This window comes from Coturnix japonica, chromosome 2 (genome assembly GCF_054131305.1).
Source record: "Coturnix japonica strain WE chromosome 2, WE-NBRP24, whole genome shotgun sequence".
NCBI lineage: Eukaryota > Metazoa > Chordata > Aves > Galliformes > Phasianidae > Coturnix > Coturnix japonica.
The window spans coordinates 139,482,938-139,504,718 of record NC_140664.1 but is presented as its reverse complement, the minus strand read 5'-3'; the positions used below and the strand labels follow the sequence as shown (position 1 = coordinate 139,504,718).

General features: G+C 53.3%; 1 protein-coding gene across 1 annotated transcript in view; it reads left to right on the top strand.

Moving 5' to 3' along the window:
• Nucleotides 1–2,287: 2,287 nt before the first annotated feature.
• LOC146762214 (cleavage and polyadenylation specificity factor subunit 1-like) overlaps nt 2,288–21,781 on the top strand; it is a 37,108-nt gene continuing 17,614 nt past the window's right edge. The window contains exons 1-6 of the mRNA XM_085539209.1: nt 2,288–2,435; nt 3,807–3,900; nt 7,620–7,686; nt 13,391–13,438; nt 14,520–14,672; nt 16,257–16,386. Of these exons, the coding sequence (XP_085395335.1) occupies nt 2,392–2,435; nt 3,807–3,900; nt 7,620–7,686; nt 13,391–13,438; nt 14,520–14,672; nt 16,257–16,386 (536 nt within the window). The 5' untranslated portion in view covers nt 2,288–2,391. The remainder of the gene's footprint in view (nt 2,436–3,806; nt 3,901–7,619; nt 7,687–13,390; nt 13,439–14,519; nt 14,673–16,256; nt 16,387–21,781) is intronic.

Below are 21,781 nucleotides of genomic sequence, written 5' to 3'. Positions count from 1 at the left end.
GATATGGGGGGATATGGGGGAATATGGGGGTGGGGGGGATATGGGGATATATAGGGGTAGGGGGGTAGATGGGGGGATATGGGTGGGAGATGGGAGTGGGGAGGGATATAGGGGGTGGGGGGAGATATGGGGTGAGGGGGGATGAGTTGGGGGGGGTGGGGGGGAGATTGGGGTCTATGTGCCCCATGGGGTCTATGGGGTGGATCTATGGGGTCTATGGGGTCCATGTGTCCCATGGGGACTATAGGGTGTATCTATGGGGTCCATGGGGTGCATCTATGAGGTGTATCTATGGAGTGTATATGGGGTGAATCTATGGGATGAATCTATGGGGCGTGTATGGGGTGGATCTATGGGGTGGATCTATGGGGTGGATCTATGGGGTGGATCTATGGGGTGTGTATGGGGTGGATCTATGGGGTGGATCTATGGGGTGTGTATGGGGTGGATCTATGGGGTGGATCTATGGGGTGGATCTACGGGGTGAATCTATGGGGTGGATCTATGGGGTGAATCTATGGGGCGTGTATGGGGTGGATCTATGGGGTGGATCTATGGGGTGAATCTATGGGGTGTGTATGGGGTGAATCTATGGGGTGGATCTATGGGGGGAATCTATGGGGTGGATCTATGGGGTGGATCTATGGGGGGAATCTATGGGGTGGATCTATGGGGGAATCTATGGGATGAATCTATGGGGTGTATATGGGGTGGATTTATGGGGTGGATCTATGGGGTGAATCTATGGGGTGGATCTATGGGGTGAATCTATGGGGTGGATCTATGGGGTGGATCTATGGGGTGAATCTATGGGGTGGATCTATGGGGTGATCTATGGGGTGGATCTGTGGGGTGATCTATGGGGTGGATCTATGGGGGAATCTATGGGGTGGATCTATGGGGTGTATATGGGGCAGATCTATGGGGTGAATCTATGGGGTGTATCTATGGGGTGTATATGGGGTGAATCTATGGGGTGGATCTATGGGGTGATCTATGGGGTGGATCTGTGGGGTGATCTATGGGGTGGATCTATGGGGTGAATCTATGGGGCGTGTATGGGGTGGATCTATGGGGTGAATCTATGGGGTGGATCTATGGGGTGATCTATGGGGTGGATCTATGGGGGAATCTATGGGGTGGATCTATGGGGTGTATATGGGGCAGATCTATGGGGTGAATCTATGGGGTGTATCTATGGGGTGTATATGGGGTGAATCTATGGGGTGGATCTATGGGGTGAATCTACGGGGTGTATCTATGGGGTGGTTCTATGGGGTGAATCTATGGGGTGGATCTATGGGGTGGATCTATGGGGTGGATCTATGGGGTGTATATAGGGCGGATCTATGGGGTGGACCTATGGGGTGTGTATGGGGTGGATCTATGGGGTGGATCTATGGGGTGTGTATGGGGTGAATCTATGGGGTGGATCTATGGGGTGGATCTATGGGGTGAAACTATGGGGTGGATCTATGGGGTGAATCTATAGGGTGTATATGGGGTGAATCTATGGGGTTGGATCTATGGGGTGGATCTATGGGGTGAATCTATGCGGTCTATAGGGTGTACCTATGGGGTATATTTATGGGGTCAGTGGGGTCCCTGCATCCCATGGGGTCTATGGGGTTTATCTATGGGGTCTATGGGTTATATCTATGGGGTCTATGGGGTGTATCTATGGGGTCAGTGGGGTCCATGTGTCCCATGGGGTCTATGGGGTCTATCTATAGGGTCAGTGGGGTCCATGTGTCCCATGGGGTCTATGGGGTGTTTCTATAGGGTCAGTGGGATCTATGGGGTGGATCTATGGGGTGTATATGGGGTGGATCTATGGGGTGAATCTATGGGGTGGATCTATGGGGTGGATTTATGGGGTGGATCTATGGGGTGTATATAGGGTGGATCTATGGGGTGAATCTATGGGTTATATCTATGGGGTGGATCTATGGGGCGGATCTATGGGGTGAATCTATGGGTTATATCTATGGGGTGGATCTATGGGGTGTGTATGGGGTGGATCTATGGGGTGGATCTATGGGGTGGATCTATGGGGTGAATCTATGTGGTGGATCTATGGGGTGGATCTATGGGGTGGATCTATGGGGTGTATATAGGGTGGATCTATGGGGTGGATCTATGGGGTGTATATAGGGTGGATCTATGGGGTGTATATGGGTTATATCTATGGGGTGGATCTATGGGGCGGATCTATGGGGTGAATCTATGGGTTATATCTATGGGGTGGATCTATGGGGTGGATCTATGGGGTGGATCTATGGGGTGAATCTATGGGGTGAATCTATGGGGTGAATCTATGGGGTGAATCTATGGGGTTTCTGTGGGTCTCAGATCTTCCTGTGGAGCCTGAAGGACAACGAGCTGACGGGGATGGCCTTCATCGACACCCAGCTCTACATCCACCAGATGATCAGGTGGGGCTGCCCCATAAGTGCCCCATAGCCCCACATCCGCCCCATAACCACATTGCTGCCCCATAACCACATTGCTGCCCCATAACCCCATATGTGCCCCATAACCTCATAGACCCCTTAGTGCCCCATAACCCCATTTGTGCCCCATAACCTCCTTGTTCCCTATAGCCCCACATGTGCCCCATAACCCCACATGTGCCCCATAAGTTGTGCCCCATAACCCCATAACCCCATAACTGTGCCCCATAACCCCATAACCCATAACCCCATAACCCTATAACCTTATAACCCCATAGCCCCATAACCCCATAACCCCATAACCCTATAACCTTATAACCCCATAACCCCATAACCCCATAACCCTATAACCTTATAACCCCATAACCCCATAACTAACCCCATAACCCCATAACCCCATAACTAACCCTATATCCCCATAACCCCATAACTAACCCTGTAACCCCATAACCCCATAACTAACCCTATAACCCCATAACCCCATAACCCCATAACCCTATAACCCCATAACCCCATAACTAACCCTATAACCCCATAACCCCATAACTAACCCTATAACCCCATAACCCCATAACTAACCCTATAACCCCATAACCCCATAACCCCATAACTAACCCTATAACCCCATAACTAACCCCATAACCCCATAACCCCATAACTAACCCTATAACCCCATAACCCCATAACTAACCCTATAACCCCATAACCCCATAACTAACCCTATAACCCCATAACCCCATAACTAACCCCATAACCCCATAACCCCATAACTAACCCTATAACCCCATAACCCCATAACTAAGCCTATAACCCCATAACCCCATAACCCCATAACTAACCCTATAACCCCATAACCCCATAACTAACCCTATAACCCTATAACCCCATAACCCCATAACTAACCCTATAACCCTATAACCCCATAACCCCATAACTAACCCTATAACCCCATAACCCCATAACTAACCCTATAACCCCATAACCCCATAACTAACCCTATAACCCTATAACCCCATAACCCCATAACTAAGCCTATAACCCCATAACCCCATAACCCCATAACTAACCCTATAACCCCATAACCCCATAACTAACCCTATAACCCTATAACCCCATAACCCCATAACTAACCCCATAACCCCATAACTAACCCTATAACCCCATAACCCCATAACTAACCCTATAACCCTATAACCCCATAACCCCATAACTAACCCCATAACCCCATAACTAACCCTATAACCCCATAACCCCATAACTAACCCTATAACCCCATAACCCCATAACTAACCCTATAACCCCATAACTAACCCTATAACCCCATAACTGACCCTATATCCCCATTACCCGCAGTGTGAAGAACTTCATCCTGGCGGCCGACGTGATGAAGAGCATCTCCCTGCTCAGATACCAGGAGGACAGCAAGACCCTGTCCCTAGTCAGCAGGGTACGGGGCTATGGGGGCTATAGGGGCTATAGGGGCTATGGGGTCTGTGGGGTCTATGGGGTCTATGGGGTCTATAGGGGCTATAGGGTCTATGGGGTCTGTGGGGTCTATGGGATGTGTCTATGGGGTCTATGGGGTCTATGGGGTCTGTGGGGTTTATGGGGTCTGTGGGGTCTGTGGGGTCTTTGGGGTCTATGGGGTCTATGGGATGTGTCTATGGGGTCTGTGGGGTCTATAGGGTCTATGGGGTCTATGGGATGTGTCTATGGGGTCTGTGGGGTCTGTGGGGTGTGTCTGTGGGGTCTATGGGGTCTGTGGGGTCTGTGGGGTCTGTGGGGTCTGTGGGATGTGTCTATGGGGTCTATGGGGTCTATAGGGTCTATGGGGTCTATGGGGTTAATGGGATGTGTCTATGGGGTCTATGGGGTCTGTGGGGTTAATGGGGTCTGTGGGGTCTATGGGGTCTATGGGGTCTATGGGATGTGTCTATGGGGTCTGTGGGGTCTATAGGGTCTATGGGGTCTATAGGGTCTATAGGGTCTATAGGGTCTATGGAGTCTGTGGGGTCTATGGGATGTGTCTATGGGGTCTATGGGGTCTGTGGGGTTAATGGGGTCTGTGGGGTCTGTGGGGTCTTTGGGGTCTATGGGGTCTATGGGATGTGTCTATGGGGTCTGTGGGGTCTATAGGGTCTATGGGGTCTATGGGGTCTATAGGGTCTATGGGGTCTGTGGGGTTAATGGGGTCTGTGGGGTCTTTGGGGTCTATGGGGTCTATGGGGTCTATGGGGTCTATAGGGTCTATGGGGTCTATGGGGTCTATGGGATGTGTCTATGGGGTCTATGGGGTCTATGGGATGTGTATATGGGGTCTATGGGGTCTGTGGGGTTAATGGGGTCTGTGGGGTCTTTGGGGTCTAAGGGGTCTATGGGGTCTATGGGGTCTGTGGGGTCTATAGGGTCTATGGGGTCTATGGGATGTGTCTATGGGGTCTATGGGGTCTATGGGGTCTGTGGGGTTAATGGGGTCTGTGGGGTCTATGGGGACTATGGGATGTGTCTATGGGGTCTATGGGGTCTATGGTATGTGTCTATGGGGTCTATGGGGTCTGTGGGGTCTATGGGGTCTGTGGGGTCTATAGGGTCTATGGGGTCTATGGGGTCTATGGGGTCTGTGGGGTTAATGGGGTCTGTGGGGTCTGTGGGGTCTATGGGGTCTATGGGGTCTATGGGATGTGTCTATGGGGTCTGTGGGGTCTATGGGGTCTATGGGGTCTATGGGATGTGTCTATGGGGTCTGTGGGGTCTGTGGGGTGTGTCTATGGGGTCTATGGGGTCTATGGGATGTGTCTATGGGGTCTGTGGGGTCTGTGGGGTGTGTCTGTGGGGTCTATGGGGTCTATGGGGTCTATGGGATGTGTCTATGGGGTCTATGGGGTCTATGGGGTCTATGGGGTCTGTGGGGTCTGTGGGGTCTGTCAGTTGGGTCTATGGGGTCTATGGGGTCTGTCTATGGGGTCTGTGGGGTCTATGGGTCTATGGGGTCTATGGGGTCTGTGGGGTCTATGGGGTCTGTGGGGTCTATAGGGTCTATGGGGTCTGTGGGGTGTGTCTGTGGGGTCTGTCTATGGGGTCTATCTATGGGGTTAATGGGGTCTGTGTGTCCCATGGGGTCTGTCTATGGGATCTGTGGGGTCTATGGGGTCTGTCTGTTGGGTCTATGGGGTCTATGGGGTCTGTCTATGGGGTCTATGGGGTGTGTCTATGGGGTCTATGGGGTCTATGGGATCTATGGGGTCTGTCTGTGGGGTCTGTAGGGTCTATGGGGTCTGTGGTGTCTATGGGGTCTGTGGGGTCTATGGGGTCTATGGGGTCTGTCTATGGGGTCTATGTGGTCTGTCTATGGGGTCTGTGGGGTCTGTCTATGGGATCTGTGGGGTCTATGGGGTCTGTCTATGGGGTCTATGGGGTGTATTTATGGGTCCAGTGGGTCCATGGGGTTATGGGTTTATGGGGTTGTGGGGCTGTGTGGTCATAGGTTTATGTGGTTATGGGGCAGAGTGGTTGTGGGGTTATGGGTTTATGTGGTTATGGGGTTATGGGGCAGTGTGATGTGGGGCTGCGTGCTTATGGGGTTATGGGATTGTGTGGTTATGGGGTGTGGGATTATGGGGCTATGGGGTTATGGGGCTGTGTGGTTATGGGGTTATAGGGCTGTTTGGTTATGGGGTTATGGTTTATGTGGTTATGGGGCAGTGTGGTTATGGGGTTATGGGGTTATGGGGCAGTGTGGTTATGGGGTTATGGGTTTATGTGGTTATGGGGCAGTGTGGTTATAGGTTATGGGGTTATGGGGCTGTGTGGTTATGGGGTTATGGTTTATGTGGTTATGGGGCAGTGTGGTTATAGGTTATGGGGTTATGGGGCTGTGTGGTTATGGGGTTATGGTTTATGTGGTTATGGGACTCTGTGGTTATAGGTTATGGGGTTATGGGGCTGTGTGGTTATGGGGTTATGGGGCAGTGTGGTTATGGGGTTATGGGTTTACGTGGTTATGGGGCAGTGTGGTTATAGGTTATGTGGTTATGGGGCAGTGTGGTTATGGGGTTATGGTTTATGTGGTTATGGGGCAGTGTGGTTATGGGGCAGTGTGGTTATAGGTTATGGGGTTATGGGGCTGTGTGGTTATAGGTTATGGGGTTATGGGGCTGTGTGGTTATGGGGTTATGGTTTATGTAGTTATGGGGCAGTGTGGTTATAGGTTATGGGGTTATGGGGCTGTGTGGTTATGGGGTTATGGTTTATGTGGTTATGGGGCAGTGTGGTTATAGGTTATGGGGTTATGGGGCTGTGTGGTTATAGGTTGTGAGGTTATGGGGCAGTGTGGTTATAGGTTATGGGGTTATGGGGCTGTGTGGTTATGGGGTTATGGGGCAGTGTGGTTATAGGTTATGGGGTTATGGGGCAGTGTGGTTATGGGGCTATGGGGTTATGGGGCTGTGTGGTTATGGGGTTATAGGGCTGTGTGGTTATGGGGTTATGGGTGTATGTGGTTATGGGGCAGTGTGGTTATAGGTTATGGGGTTATGGGGCTGTGTGGTTATGGGGTTATGGTTTATGTGGTTATGGGGCAGTGTGGTTATAGGTTATGGGGTTATGGGGCAGTGTGGTTATAGGTTATGGGGTTATGGGGCTGTGTGGTTATGGGGTTATGGGTTTATGTGGTTATGGGGCAGTGTGGTTATAGGTTATGGGGTTATGGGGCTGTGTGGTTATGGGGTTATGGTTTATGTGGTTATGGGGCAGTGTGGTTATAGGTTATGGGGTTATGGGGCTGTGTGGTTATGGTTTATGTGGTTATGGGGCAGTGTGGTTATAGGTTATGGGGTTATGGGGCAGTGTGGTTATGGGGTTATGGGGTTATGGGGCAGTGTGGTTATAGGTTATGGGGTTATGGGGCTGTGTGGTTATGGGGTTATGGTTTATGTGGTTATGGGGCAGTGTGGTTATAGGTTATGGGGTTATGGGGCGGTGTGGTTATGGGTTCTGGACTATGGGGCTGTGTGGTTATGGGGTTATGTTGTTATGGGGTATGTGGTTATGGGGCAGTGTGGTTATGGGGCTGTGGGTTATGGGGCTGTAGGTTATGGGGCTGTGGGTTATGGGGCTGTGGGTTATGGGGCAGGTCGCTGTGTGCCCCATAGCGCCGTGTTCCTATAGGACGCCAAACCACTGGAGGTTTATAGCGTGGATTTCATGGTGGACAGCAGCCAGCTGGGATTCCTGGGTGAGAACAATGGGAACACATTGAGAACAATGGGAACAATGAGACCATTGAGAACAATGAGAACCCCATTGAGAACAATAGAACCCCATTGAGAACAATGAGAACCCCATTGAGAACAATGAGTCCATTGAGAACAATGAGAACCCCATTGAGAACAATGGGAACCCCATTGACAACAATGAGCCCCATTGAGAACAATGAGAACCCCATTGAGAACAATGAGAACGTTGAGAACAATGAGAACCCCATTGAGAACAATGAGCTCATTGAGAACAATAAGAACCCCACTGAGAACAATGAGTACCCCATTGAGAACAATAGAACCCCATTGAGAACAATGAGAACCCCATTGAGAACAATGAGTCCATTGAGAACAATGAGAACCCCATTGAGAACAATGGGAACCCCATTGACAACAATGAGCCCCATTGAGAACAATGAGAACCCCATTGAGAACAATGAGAACGTTGAGAACAATGAGAACCCCATTGAGAACAATGAGCTCATTGAGAACAATAAGAACCCCACTGAGAACAATGAGTACCCCATTGAGAACAATAGAACCCCATTGAGAACAATGAGAACCCCATTGAGAACAATGGGAACAATGAGCCCATTGAGAACAATGGGAACAATGAGCCCATTGAGAACAATGAGACCCATTGAGAACAATGAGCTCATTGAGAACAATAAGAACCCCACTGAGAACAATGAGTACCCCATTGAGAACAATAGAACCCCATTGAGAACAATGAGAACCCCATTGAGAACAATAAGAACCCCATTGAGAACAATGGGAACAATGGGAACCCCTTTGAGAACTATGAGAACCCCATTGAGAACAATGAGAACCCCATTGAGAACAATGGGAACAATGGGAACCCCTTTGAGAACTATGAGAACCCCATTGAGAACAATGAGAACCCCATTGAGAACAATGAGCTCATTGAGAACAATGGGAACCCCATTAAGAACGAGAGCCCCATTGAGAACTATGAGAACCCCATTGAGAACAATGAAAACCCCATTGAGAACAATGAGAACCCCACTGAGAACTATGAGAACCCCATTGAGAACAATGAGCTCATTGAGAACAGTGAGAACCCCATTGAGAACAATGAGAACGTTGAGAACAATGAGAACCCCATTGAGAACAATGAGAACCCCACTGAGAACAATGAGCCCATTGAGAACAATGAGAACCCCATTGAGAACAATGGGAACCCCATTGACAACAATGAGCCCCATTGAGAACAATGAGAACCCCATTGAGAACAATGAGAACGTTGAGAACAATGAGAACCCCATTGAGAACAATGAGCCATTGAGAACAATGAGAACCCCATTGAGAACAATGGGAACCCCATTGACAACAATGAGCCATTGAGAACAATGAGAACCCCATTGAGAACAATGAGAACGTTGAGAACAATGAGAACCCCATTGAGAACAATAGAACCCCATTGAGAACAATGAGAACCCCATTGAGAACAATGAGTCCATTGAGAACAATGAGAACCCCACGGAGAACAATGAGAACGTTGAGAACAATGAGAACCCCATTGAGAACAATGAAAACCCCACTGAGAACAATGAGCCCATTGAGAACAATGAGAACCCCATTGAGAACAATGGGAACCCCATTGACAACAATGAGCCCCATTGAGAACAATGGGAACCCCATTAAGAACGAGAGCCCCATTGAGAACAATGAAAACCACATTGAGAACAATGAAAACCCCATTGAGAACAATGAGAACCCCATTGAGAACAATGAAAACCCCACTGAGAACAATGAGCCCATTGAGAACAATGAGAACCCCATTGAGAACAATGGGAACCCCATTGACAACAATGAGCCCCATTGAGAACAATGAGAACCCCATTGAGAACAATGAGAACGTTGAGAACAATGAGAACCCCATTGAGAACAATGAGCCATTGAGAACAATGAGAACCCCATTGAGAACAATGGGAACCCCATTGACAACAATGAGCCATTGAGAACAATGAGAACCCCATTAAGAACGAGAGCCCCATTGAGAACAATGAGAACCCCATTGAGAACAATGGGAACCCCATTGACAACAATGAGCCCCACTGAGAACAATGAGAACCCCATTGAGAACAATGAGCCCCATTGAGAACAATGAGCTCATTGAGCCCATTGATAACATTGAGTCCATTCAGAACCCCATTGATGCCAATGAGCCCATTGATCCCATCATGGCCCCATTAGATCCCACTGATCTTATCATTGCCCCATTCATCCTGTTGATCCCATTATTATCCCATTGATCCCACTATTTTCCCATTGATCCCATTCATTCCACTGCCCCCATTGTCCCCATTGTCCCCACTGACCCCACTGACCCCATTGATCCCCATTAGATCCCATTGATCCCATTGACACCATTGACCCCATTTACACCACAGATCCCCATTGGATCCCATTGATCCCATTGACCCCATTGACCCCACTGATCCTCATTGATCCCCATTGATCCCATTGACCCCATTGACACCATTGACTCCATTGACCCCACTGATCTCCATTGATCCCTATTGATCCCATTGACTCCATTGACCCCACTGATCCCCATTGATCCCCATTGATCCCCATTGACCCCATTGACCCCACTGATCCCCATTGATCCCCATTGATCCCATTGACCCCATTGACCCCACTGATCCCCATTGATCCCCATTGACCCCCATTGGATCCCATTGATCCCATTGACCCTATTGACCCCACTGACTGCATTGATCCCCATTGACCCCAATGACCCTATTGACCCCACTACCCCATTGATCCCCATTGATCCCCATTGATCCCCATTGACCCCTATTGACCCAATTGACCCATTGATCCCCATTGACCCCCATTGGATCCCATTGATCCCATTGACCCTATTGACCCCACTGACTGCATTGATCCCCATTGACCCCAATGACCCTATTGACCCCACTACCCCATTGATCCCCATTGATCCCCATTGATCCCCATTGACCCCTATTGACCCAATTGACCCATTGATCCCCATTGACCCCCATTGGATCCCATTGACCCCATTGGTCCCATTGGCCCCATTGACCCCACTGACCCCATTGATCCCCATTGACCCCATTGACCCCATTGATCCCCATTGTCCCCATTGACCCCCTTTATTCCCAATGACCCCATTGATCCCCATTGGATCCCATTGATCCCATTGACACCCATTGACCCCATTGACCCCATTGACCCCATTGACTCCATTGTCCCCACTGACCCCAATGACCCCATTAACCCCATTGACCCCATTGTCCCCATTGACCCCCATTGGATCCCATTGATCCCATTTACCCCATTGACCCCACTGACTGCATTGATCCCCATTGACCCCAATGACCCTATTGACCCCACTACCCCATTGATCCCCATTGATCCCCATTGATCCCCATTGACCCCTATTGACCCAATTGACCCATTGATCCCCATTGACCCCCATTGGCCCCATTAATCCCCATTGGATCCCATTGACCCCATTGGTCCCATTGGCCCCATTGACCCCACTGACTCCATTGATTCCCATTGTCCCCATTGACCCCCTTTATTCCCATTGACCCCATTGATCCCCATTGGATCCCATTGATCCCATTGACACCCATTGACCCCATTGACCCCAATGACCCCACTAACCCCATTGACCCCAATGACCCCATTAACCCATTAACCCCATTGTCCCCATTGACTCCATCGACCCCATTGACCCCATTGACCCATTGATCCCCATTGACCCCCATTGGATCCCATTGACCCCATTAGTCCCATTGGCCCCATTGACCCCACTGACTCCATTGATTCCCATTGACCCCATTGATCCCCATTGTCCCCATTGACCCCCTTTATTCCCAATGACCCCATTGATCCCCATTGGATCCCATTGATCCCATTGACACCCATTGACCCCATTGACCCCATTGACCCCATTGTCCCCATTGACCCCATTGTCCCCATTGACCCCATTGGCCCCAATGACCCCATTGACCCCATTGACCCCATTTACCCCATTTACCCCATTGACCCCACTGACTGCATTGATCCCCATTGACCCCAATGACCCTATTGTCCCCATTGACCCCATTGACTCCATTGACCCCATTGTCCCCATTGATCCCATTGACCCCATTGACCCCATTGATCCCATTGATCCCATTGACCCCCATTGGATCCCATTGTCCCCATTGACCCCATTGACCCCATTGTCCCCATTGACCCCATTGACCCCTATTGACCCAATTGTCCCCATTGACCCCATTGACCCCATTGACCCCATTGTCCCCATTGACCCCATTAACCCCATTGTCCCCATTGACCCCATTAACCCCATTGACCCCATTGTCCCCATTGTCCCCATTGACCCCATTGACCCCATTGACCCCAATGACCCCATTAACCCCATTGACCCCATTGATCCCATTGACTCCATTGACCCCCATTGGATCCCATTGTCCCCATTGACTCCATTGACCCCATTGTCCCGATTGACCCCATTGACCCCATTGATCCCATTGACCCCATTGACCCCATTGATCCCATTGACCCCATTGACTCCATTGACCCCATTGACCCCATTGACCCCATTGTCCCCATTGACCCCCATTGGATCCCATTGATCCCATTTACCCCATTGACCCCACTGACTGCATTGATCCCCATTGACCCCAATGACCCTATTGACCCCACTACCCCATTGATCCCCATTGATCCCCATTGATCCCCATTGACCCCTATTGACCCAATTGACCCATTGATCCCCATTGACCCCATTGGCCCCATTGACCCCCATTGGATCCCATTGACCCCATTGGTCCCATTGGCCCCATTGACCCCATTGTCCCCATTGACACTATTGGTCCCATTGGCCCCATTGACCCCATTGTCCCCATTGACCCCATTGACCCCATTGATCCCATTGACTCCATTGACCCCATTGACCCCATTGGCCCCATTGACCCCCATTGGATCCCATTGATCCCATTTACCCCATTGACCCCACTGACTGCATTGATCCCCATTGACCCCAATGACCCTATTGACCCCACTACCCCATTGATCCCCATTGATCCCCATTGATCCCCATTGACCCCTATTGACCCAATTGACCCATTGATCCCCATTGACCCCATTGGCCCCATTGACCCCATTGGATCCCATTGACCCCATTGGTCCCATTGGCCCCATTGACCCCACTGACCCCATTGACCCCATTGGCCCCATTGACCCCCATTGGATCCCATTGACCCCATTGGTCCCATTGACCCCATTGTCCCCATTGTCCCCATTGACCCCCATTGGATCCCATTGTCCCCATTGACCCCATTGACCCCATTAACCCCATTGACCCCATTGACCCCATTAACCCCATTGACCCCATTGACCCCATTGACCCCATTGATCCCATTGATCCCATTGACCCCATTGACCCCATTGATCCCATTGACCCCATTGACCCCATTGACCCCATTGATCCCATTGATCCCATTGACCCCATTGACCCCATTGACCCCATTGACCCCCATTGGATCCCATTGTCCCCCTCGACCCCATTGACCCCATTGACCCCATTGACCCCATTGACCCCATTAACCCCATTGACCCCATTAACCCCATTAATCCCATTGACCCCATTGATCCCATTGATCCCATTTGACCCCACAGTGTCGGACCGGGATCGGAACCTGCTGGTTTATATGTACCTGCCTGAGGGTGAGTATTATGGGATGGCAGCAAGGGATTATGGGATGGATGGGGGTATTATGGGATGGATGGGGGTATTATGGGATGGATGGGGGTATTATGGGATGGATGGATGGATGGGGGTATTATGGGATGGATGGGGGTATTATGGGATGGATGGATGGGGGTATTATGGGATGGATGGATGGGGGTATTATGGGATGGATGGGGGTATTATGGGATGGATGGATGGATGGGGGTATTATGGGATGGATGGATGGGGGTATTATGGGATGGATGGGGGTATTATGGGATGGATGGATGGATGGGGGTATTATGGGATGGATGGATGGGGGTATTATGGGATGGATGGGGGTATTATGGGATGGATGGGGGGATTATGGGATGGATGGATGGGGGTATTATGGGATGGATGGATGGGGGTATTATGGGATGGATGGGGGGATTATGGGATGGATGGGGGGATTATGGGATGGATGGGGGTATTATGGGATGGATGGATGGGGGCATTATGGGATGGATGGATGGGGGTATTATGGGATGGATGGGGGTATTATGGGATGGATGGGGGTATTATGGGATGGATGGATGGATGGGGGTATTATGGGATGGATGGATGGGGGTATTATGGGATGGATGGATGGGGGTATTATGGGATGGATGGGGGTATTATGGGATGGATGGGGGTGTTATGGGATGGATGGGGGTATTATGGGATGGATGGATGGGGGCATTATGGGATGGATGGATGGGGGTATTATGGGATGGATGGGGGCATTATGGGATGGCTGGGGGTATGATGGGCTGTGTTGGTGTCAGCCAAGGAGAGCTTTTGGGGGGTATTATGGGATGGATTTGGGTCATTATGGGCTGTATTGGGCTATTATGGGATGGCAGCATTATGGGCTGGGGGTATTATGGGCTGTATTGGGTCATTATGGGATGGATAGGGATATTATGGGATGGATTTGGGTCATTATGGGCTGTATTGGGCCATTATGGGATGGCAGCATTATGGGCTGGGGGTATTATGGGCTGTATTGGGTCATTATGGGATGGATAGGGGTATTATGGGCTGTTGTGCTTGCAGCCAAGGAGAGCTTTGGGGGGATGCGGCTGCTGCGTCGCGCCGACTTCCACGTGGGGGCCCATATCAACACGTTCTGGAGGACCCCGTGCAGGGGGGGCAGCGACGGGGCCAGGAAGGCCAACGCCTGGGAGCAGAAACACATCACATGGTTTGGTATGGGGGGGTTATATGGGGTAATGGGGGGGTATGGGAGCAGAAACACATCACATGGTTTGGTAGGGGGGGGTTATATGGGGTAATGGGGGGGTATGGGGGGTATGGGAGCAGAAACACATCACATGGTTTGGTATGGGGGGGGTTATATGGGGTAATGGGGGGGTATGGGGGGTATGGGAGCAGAAACACATCACATGGTTTGGTATGGGGGGGGTTATATGGGGCTATGGGGGGTATAGGTGGGTATGGGGTGTATGGGGGGGGATATGGGGGGTATGGGAGCAGAAACACATCACATGGTTTGGTAGGGGGGGGTTATATGGGGTAATGGGGGGTATGGGAGCAGAAACACATCACATGGTTTGGTATGGGGGGGGTTATATGGGGTAATGGGGGGTAATGGGGGGTATGGGGTGTATGGGGGGGGATATGGGGGGTATGGGAGCAGAAACACATCACGTGGTTTGGTATGGGGGGGGTATATGCTGTCCCCATTCCATCCCCCATAATGTCCCCTATTGTCCCCCCCTGCTGTCCCCATTCCATCCCCCATAATGTCCCCTATTGTCCCCCCCTACTGTCCCCATTCCATCCCCCATATAATGTCCCCTATTGTCCCCCCTACTGTCCCCATTCCATCCCCCATAATGTCCCCTATTGTCCCCCTTGCTGTCCCCATTCCATCCCCCATATAATGTCCCCTATTGTCCCCCCTACTGTCCCCATTCCATCCCCCATAATGTCCCCTATTGTCCCCCCCTACTGTCCCCATTCCATCCCCCATATAATGTCCCCTATTGTCCCCCCTACTGTCCCCATTCCATCCCCCATAATGTCCCCTATTATCCCCCCTACTGTCCCCATTCCATCCCCCATAATGTCCCCTATTGTCCCCCCCTACTGTCCCCATTCCATCCCCCATAATGTCCCCTATTGTCCCCCCCTGCTGTCCCCATTCCATCCCCCATAATGTCCCCTATTGTCCCCCCTACTGTCCCCATTCCATCCCCCATATAATGTCCCCTATTGTCCCCCCATGCTGTCCCCATTCCATCCCCCATATAATGTCCCCTATTGTCCCCCCTGCTGTCCCCATTCCATCCCCCATATAATGTCCCCTATTGTCCCCCCCCCGTCCCCATTCCATCCCCCATAATGTCCCCTATTATCCCCCCTTGCTGTCCCCATTCCATCCCCCATAATGTCCCCTATTATCCCCCCTTGCTGTCCCCATTCCATCCCCCATATAATGTCCCCTATTATCCCCCCCTACTGTCCCCATTCCATCCCCCATAATGTCCCCTATTGTCCCCCCCTACTGTCCCCATTCCATCCCCCATATAATGTCCCCTATTGTCCCCCCTGCTGTCCCCATTCCATCCCCCATAATGTCCCCTATTGTCCCCCCTGCTGTCCCCATTCCATCCCCCATATTCTGTCCCCATTCCATCCCCCATAATGTCCCCTATTGTCCCCCCTGCTGTCCCCATTCCATCCCCCATAATGTCCCCTATTATCCCCCCCTACTGTCCCCATTCCATCCCCCATAATGTCCCCTATTGTCCCCTATCTGCCCCATAGCGACCCTCGATGGTGGTGTGGGGCTGCTGCTCCCCATGCAGGAGAAGACGTATCGACGGCTGCTGATGCTGCAGAACGCGCTGAGCACGATGCTGCCCCACCACGCGGGGCTCAACCCCAGGGCGTTCAGGTATGGGGCACAACGGACCCCAAACTGACCCATAGCGGCCCCATAGCGGCCCCATAATGGCCCCATAATGGCCCCATAACGGCCCCATAATGGCCACATAATGGCCCCATAACGGCCCCAATGGGCTCAACCCCAGGGCGTTCAGGTATGGGGCACAACGGACCCCAAACTGACCCATAGCGGCCCCATAATGGCCCCATAATGGCCCCATAACGGCCCCAATGGGCTCAACCCCAGGGCGTTCAGGTATGGGGCACAACGGACCCCAAACTGACCCATAGCGGCCCCATAATGGCCCCATAATGGCCCCAATGAGGCTCAACCCCAATGGGATCAACCCCAATGGGCTCAACCCCAGGGCGTTCCGGTATGGGGCACAATGGACCCCAAACTGACCCATAGCGGCCCCATAATGGCCCCATAATGGCCCCATAACGGCCCCATAATGGCCCCATAACGGCCCCAATGGGCTCAACCCCAGGGCGTTCAGGTATGGGGCACAACGGACCCCAAACTGACCCATAGCGGCCCCATAGCGGCCCCATAACGGCCCCATAATGGCCCCAATGAGGCTCAACCCCAATGGGCTCAACCCCAATGGGCTCAACCCCAATGAGGCTCAACCCCAATGGGCTCAACCCCAATGGGGCTCAACCCCAATGAGGCTCAACCCCAATGAGGCTCAACCCCAAAGGGCTCAACCCCAATGAGGCTCAACCCCAATGAGGCTCAACCCCAATGGGCTCAACCCCAATGGGGCTCAACCCCAATGAGGCTCAACCCCAATGGGCTCAACCCCAATGAGGCTCAACCCCAAAGGGCTCAACCCCAATGGGCCCAACCCCAATGGGGCTCAACCCCAATGGGCTCAACCCCAATGGGCCCAACCCCAATGGGGCTCAACCCCAATGGGCTCAACCCCAATGGGGCTCAACCCCAATGGGGCTCAACCCCAATGGGCCCAACCCCAATGGGCTCAACCCCAATGGGCCCAACCCCAATGGGCTCAACCCCAATGGGCTCAACCCCAATGAGGCTCAACCCCAATGGGCTCAACCCCAATGAGGCTCAACCCCAATGAGGCTCAACCCCAATGGGCTCAACCCCAATGAGGCTCAACCCCAATGAGGCTCAACCCCAATGGGCTCAACCCCAATGGGGCTCAACCCCAATGAGGCTCAACCCCAAAGGGCTCAACCCCAATGAGGCTCAACCCCAATGGGCTCAACCCCAATGAGGCTCAACCCCAATGAGGCTCAACCCCAATGGGGCTCAACCCCAATGGGCCCAACCCCAATGAGGCTCAACCCCAATGGGCTCAACCCCAATGAGGCTCAACCCCAAAGGGCTCAACCCCAATGAGGCTCAACTCCAATGGGGCTCAACCCCAATGAGGCTCAACCCCAATGAGGCCCAACCCCAATGAGGCTCAACCCCAATGAGGCTCAACCCCAATGGGCTCAACCCCAATGAGGCTCAACCCCAATGGGCTCAACCCCAATGGGCTCAACCCCAATGAGGCTCAACCCCAATGGGCTCAACCCCAATGGGCTCAACCCCAATGGGCCCAACCCCAATGGGCTCAACCCCAATGAGGCTCAACTCCAATGGGGCTCAACCCCAATGAGGCTCAACCCCAATGAGGCCCAACCCCAATGAGGCTCAACCCCAATGAGGCTCAACCCCAATGGGCTCAACCCCAATGGGCTCAACCCCAATGAGGCTCAACCCCAAAGGGCTCAACCCCAATGAGGCTCAACCCCAATGAGGCCCAACCCCAATGAGGCTCAACCCCAATGAGGCTCAACCCCAATGGGCTCAACCGCAATGAGGCTCAACCCCAATGGGCTCAACCCCAATGGGCTCAACCCCAATGGGCTCAACCCCAATGAGACTCAACCCCAATGAGGCTCAACCCCAATGAGGCTCAACCCCAAAGGGCTCAACCCCAATGAGGCTCAACCCCAAAGGGCTCAACCCCAATGAGGCTCAACCCCAAAGGGCTCAACCCCAATGAGGCTCAACCCCAATGGGCTCAACCCCAATGAGGCTCAACCCCAATGGGCTCAACCCCAATGGGGCTCAACCCCAATGAGGCTCAACCCCAATGAGGCTCAACCCCAAAGGGCTCAACCCCAATGAGGCTCAACCCCAATGAGGCTCAACCCCAATGGGCTCAACCCCAATGGGGCTCAACCCCAATGAGGCTCAACCCCAATGGGCTCAACCCCAATGAGGCTCAACCCCAAAGGGCTCAACCCCAATGGGCCCAACCCCAATGGGGCTCAACCCCAATGGGCTCAACCCCAATGGGCCCAACCCCAATGGGGCTCAACCCCAATGGGCTCAACCCCAATGGGGCTCAACCCCAATGGGGCTCAACCCCAATGGGCCCAACCCCAATGGGCTCAACCCCAATGGGCCCAACCCCAATGGGCTCAACCCCAATGGGCTCAACCCCAATGAGGCTCAACCCCAATGGGCTCAACCCCAATGAGGCTCAACCCCAATGAGGCTCAACCCCAATGGGCTCAACCCCAATGAGGCTCAACCCCAATGAGGCTCAACCCCAATGGGGCTCAACCCCAATGGGCCCAACCCCAATGAGGCTCAACCCCAATGGGCTCAACCCCAATGAGGCTCAACCCCAAAGGGCTCAACCCCAATGAGGCTCAACTCCAATGGGGCTCAACCCCAATGAGGCTCAACCCCAATGAGGCCCAACCCCAATGAGGCTCAACCCCAATGAGGCTCAACCCCAATGGGCTCAACCCCAATGAGGCTCAACCCCAATGGGCTCAACCCCAATGGGCTCAACCCCAATGAGGCTCAACCCCAATGGGCTCAACCCCAATGGGCTCAACCCCAATGGGCCCAACCCCAATGGGCTCAACCCCAATGAGGCTCAACTCCAATGGGGCTCAACCCCAATGAGGCTCAACCCCAATGAGGCCCAACCCCAATGAGGCTCAACCCCAATGAGGCTCAACCCCAATGAGGCTCAACCCCAATGGGCTCAACCCCAATGGGCTCAACCCCAATGAGGCTCAACCCCAAAGGGCTCAACCCCAATGAGGCTCAACCCCAATGAGGCCCAACCCCAATGAGGCTCAACCCCAATGAGGCTCAACCCCAATGGGCTCAACCGCAATGAGGCTCAACCCCAATGGGGCTCAACCCCAATGGGCTCAACCCCAATGGGCTCAACCCCAATGAGGCTCAACCCCAATGAGACTCAACCCCAATGAGGCTCAACCCCAATGAGGCTCAACCCCAAAGGGCTCAACCCCAATGAGGCTCAACCCCAAAGGGCTCAACCCCAATGAGGCTCAACCCCAAAGGGCTCAACCCCAATGAGGCTCAACCCCAATGAGGCTCAACCCCAATGAGGCTCAACCCCAATGAGGCTCAACCCCAAAGGGCTCAACCCCAATGAGGCTCAACCCCAATGAGGCTCAACCCCAATGGGCTCAACCCCAATGAGGCTCAACCCCAATGTCCCCCCAAAGCCCCCAATGCCCCCATTATCCCCCCATTATCCCCCCAGTGTCCCCCAATGGCCCCTATTCTCCCCCCCAATGTCCCCCATATGGCCCCCCAATGGCCCCCATTATCCCCCCAATGTCCCCCCATATTCCCCCAATGTCCCCAATGTCACTCAGTGTCCCCCAATGGCCCCCAATGGCCCCCATTATCCCCCCAATGTCCCCCCATCTCCCCCCCAATGGCCCCCATTATCCCCCCAATGTCCCCCCATCTCCCCCCCAATGGCCCCCATTATCCCCCCAATGGCCCCCATTATCCCCCCAATGTCCCCCCATATTCCCCCAATGTCCCCAATGTCACTCAGTGTCCCCCAATGGCCCCCAATGGCCCCCATTCTCCCCCCAATGTCCCCCCATCTCCCCCCATTGCCCCCAATGCCCCCCATTCTCCCTCCCATTCTCCCCCCAATGTCTCCCATGTCCCCCCCCCATGCCCCCCCATGTACCCCCCCTTCTGTCCCCCCTCTGACGCCCCCCTGTGTCCCCCATTATCCCCCCCAATGCCCCCAATGTCCCCCAGTGTCCCCCATTATCCCCCCAGTGCCCCCCCAAAGCCCCCAATGCCCCCATTTTCCCCCCCAGTGCCCCCCAATGTCCCCCATTATCCTCCCAATGCCACCAATGTCCCTCCAGTGCCCCCCAATGGCCCCCATTATCCCCCAATGGCCCCAATGACCCCCACTCTCCCCCCCAATGTCCCCCAGTGCCCCCCCAGTGTCCCCCATTATCCTCCCAATGTCCCCCAATGGACCCAAATGGCCCCTATTGGCCCCCATTATCCCCCCAGTGCCCCCCCAAAGCCCCCAATGGCCCCCATTCTCCCCCCCAATGTCCCCCTTATTGCCCCCCCAATGGCCCCCATTCTCCCCCCCAATGTCTCCCCATATCCCCCCCATGTCCCCCCCCATTTCCCCCCTCTGACGCCCCCGTATGTCCCCGCCAATGCCCCCAATGTCCCCCATTATCCTCCCAATGCCCCCAATGTCCCTCCAGTGTCCCCCTATGTCCCCCCATATCCCCCAGGCTTCCCCCATTCTTCCCCCCAGTGTCCCCCAATGCCCCCAATGTTCCCCAGTATCCCCCCATGTCCCCCATTATGTCCCCCCAATGCCCCCAATGTCCCCCCAATGCCCCCCATTCTCCCCCCCAATGTCTCCCCATACCCCCCCATGTCCCCCCCCATGTCCCCCCTCTGATGCCCCCATATGTCCCCCATTCTCCCTCCCAATGGCCCCCTTATTGCCCCCCAACGTCCCCAATGGCCCCCATTCTCCCAGTGTCTCCCCATGTCCCCCCCATATCCCCCCTCTGACGCCCCCATATCCCCCCCATATCCCCCCAATGTCCACCCATATCCCCCCATATCCCCCCCATATCCCCCCAATGTCCCCCCATATCCCCCTATATCCCCCCATATCCCCCCCATATCCCCCCCATATCCCCCCATATCCCCCCCATATCCCCCCAATGTCCCCCCATATCCCCCTATATCCCCCTATATCCCCCCTATATCCCCCCATATTCCCCCATATCCCCCCATATCAACCCATATCTCCCCCTATATCCCCCCATATCCCCCCTATATCCCCCCTATCCCCCCATATCCTCCTATATCCCCCTTATATCCCCCCCATATCCCCCCATATCCCCCTATATCCCCCCATATCCCCCTATATCCCCCCATATCCCCCCTATATCCCCCCATATCCCCCCATATCCTCCTATATCCCCCCTATATCCCCCCCATATCCCCCCATACCCCCCCATATACCCCCCATATCCCCCGATATCCCCCCATATCCCCCTTTTTCCCCCCATATCCCCCCATATCCCCCCATATCCCCCCCATA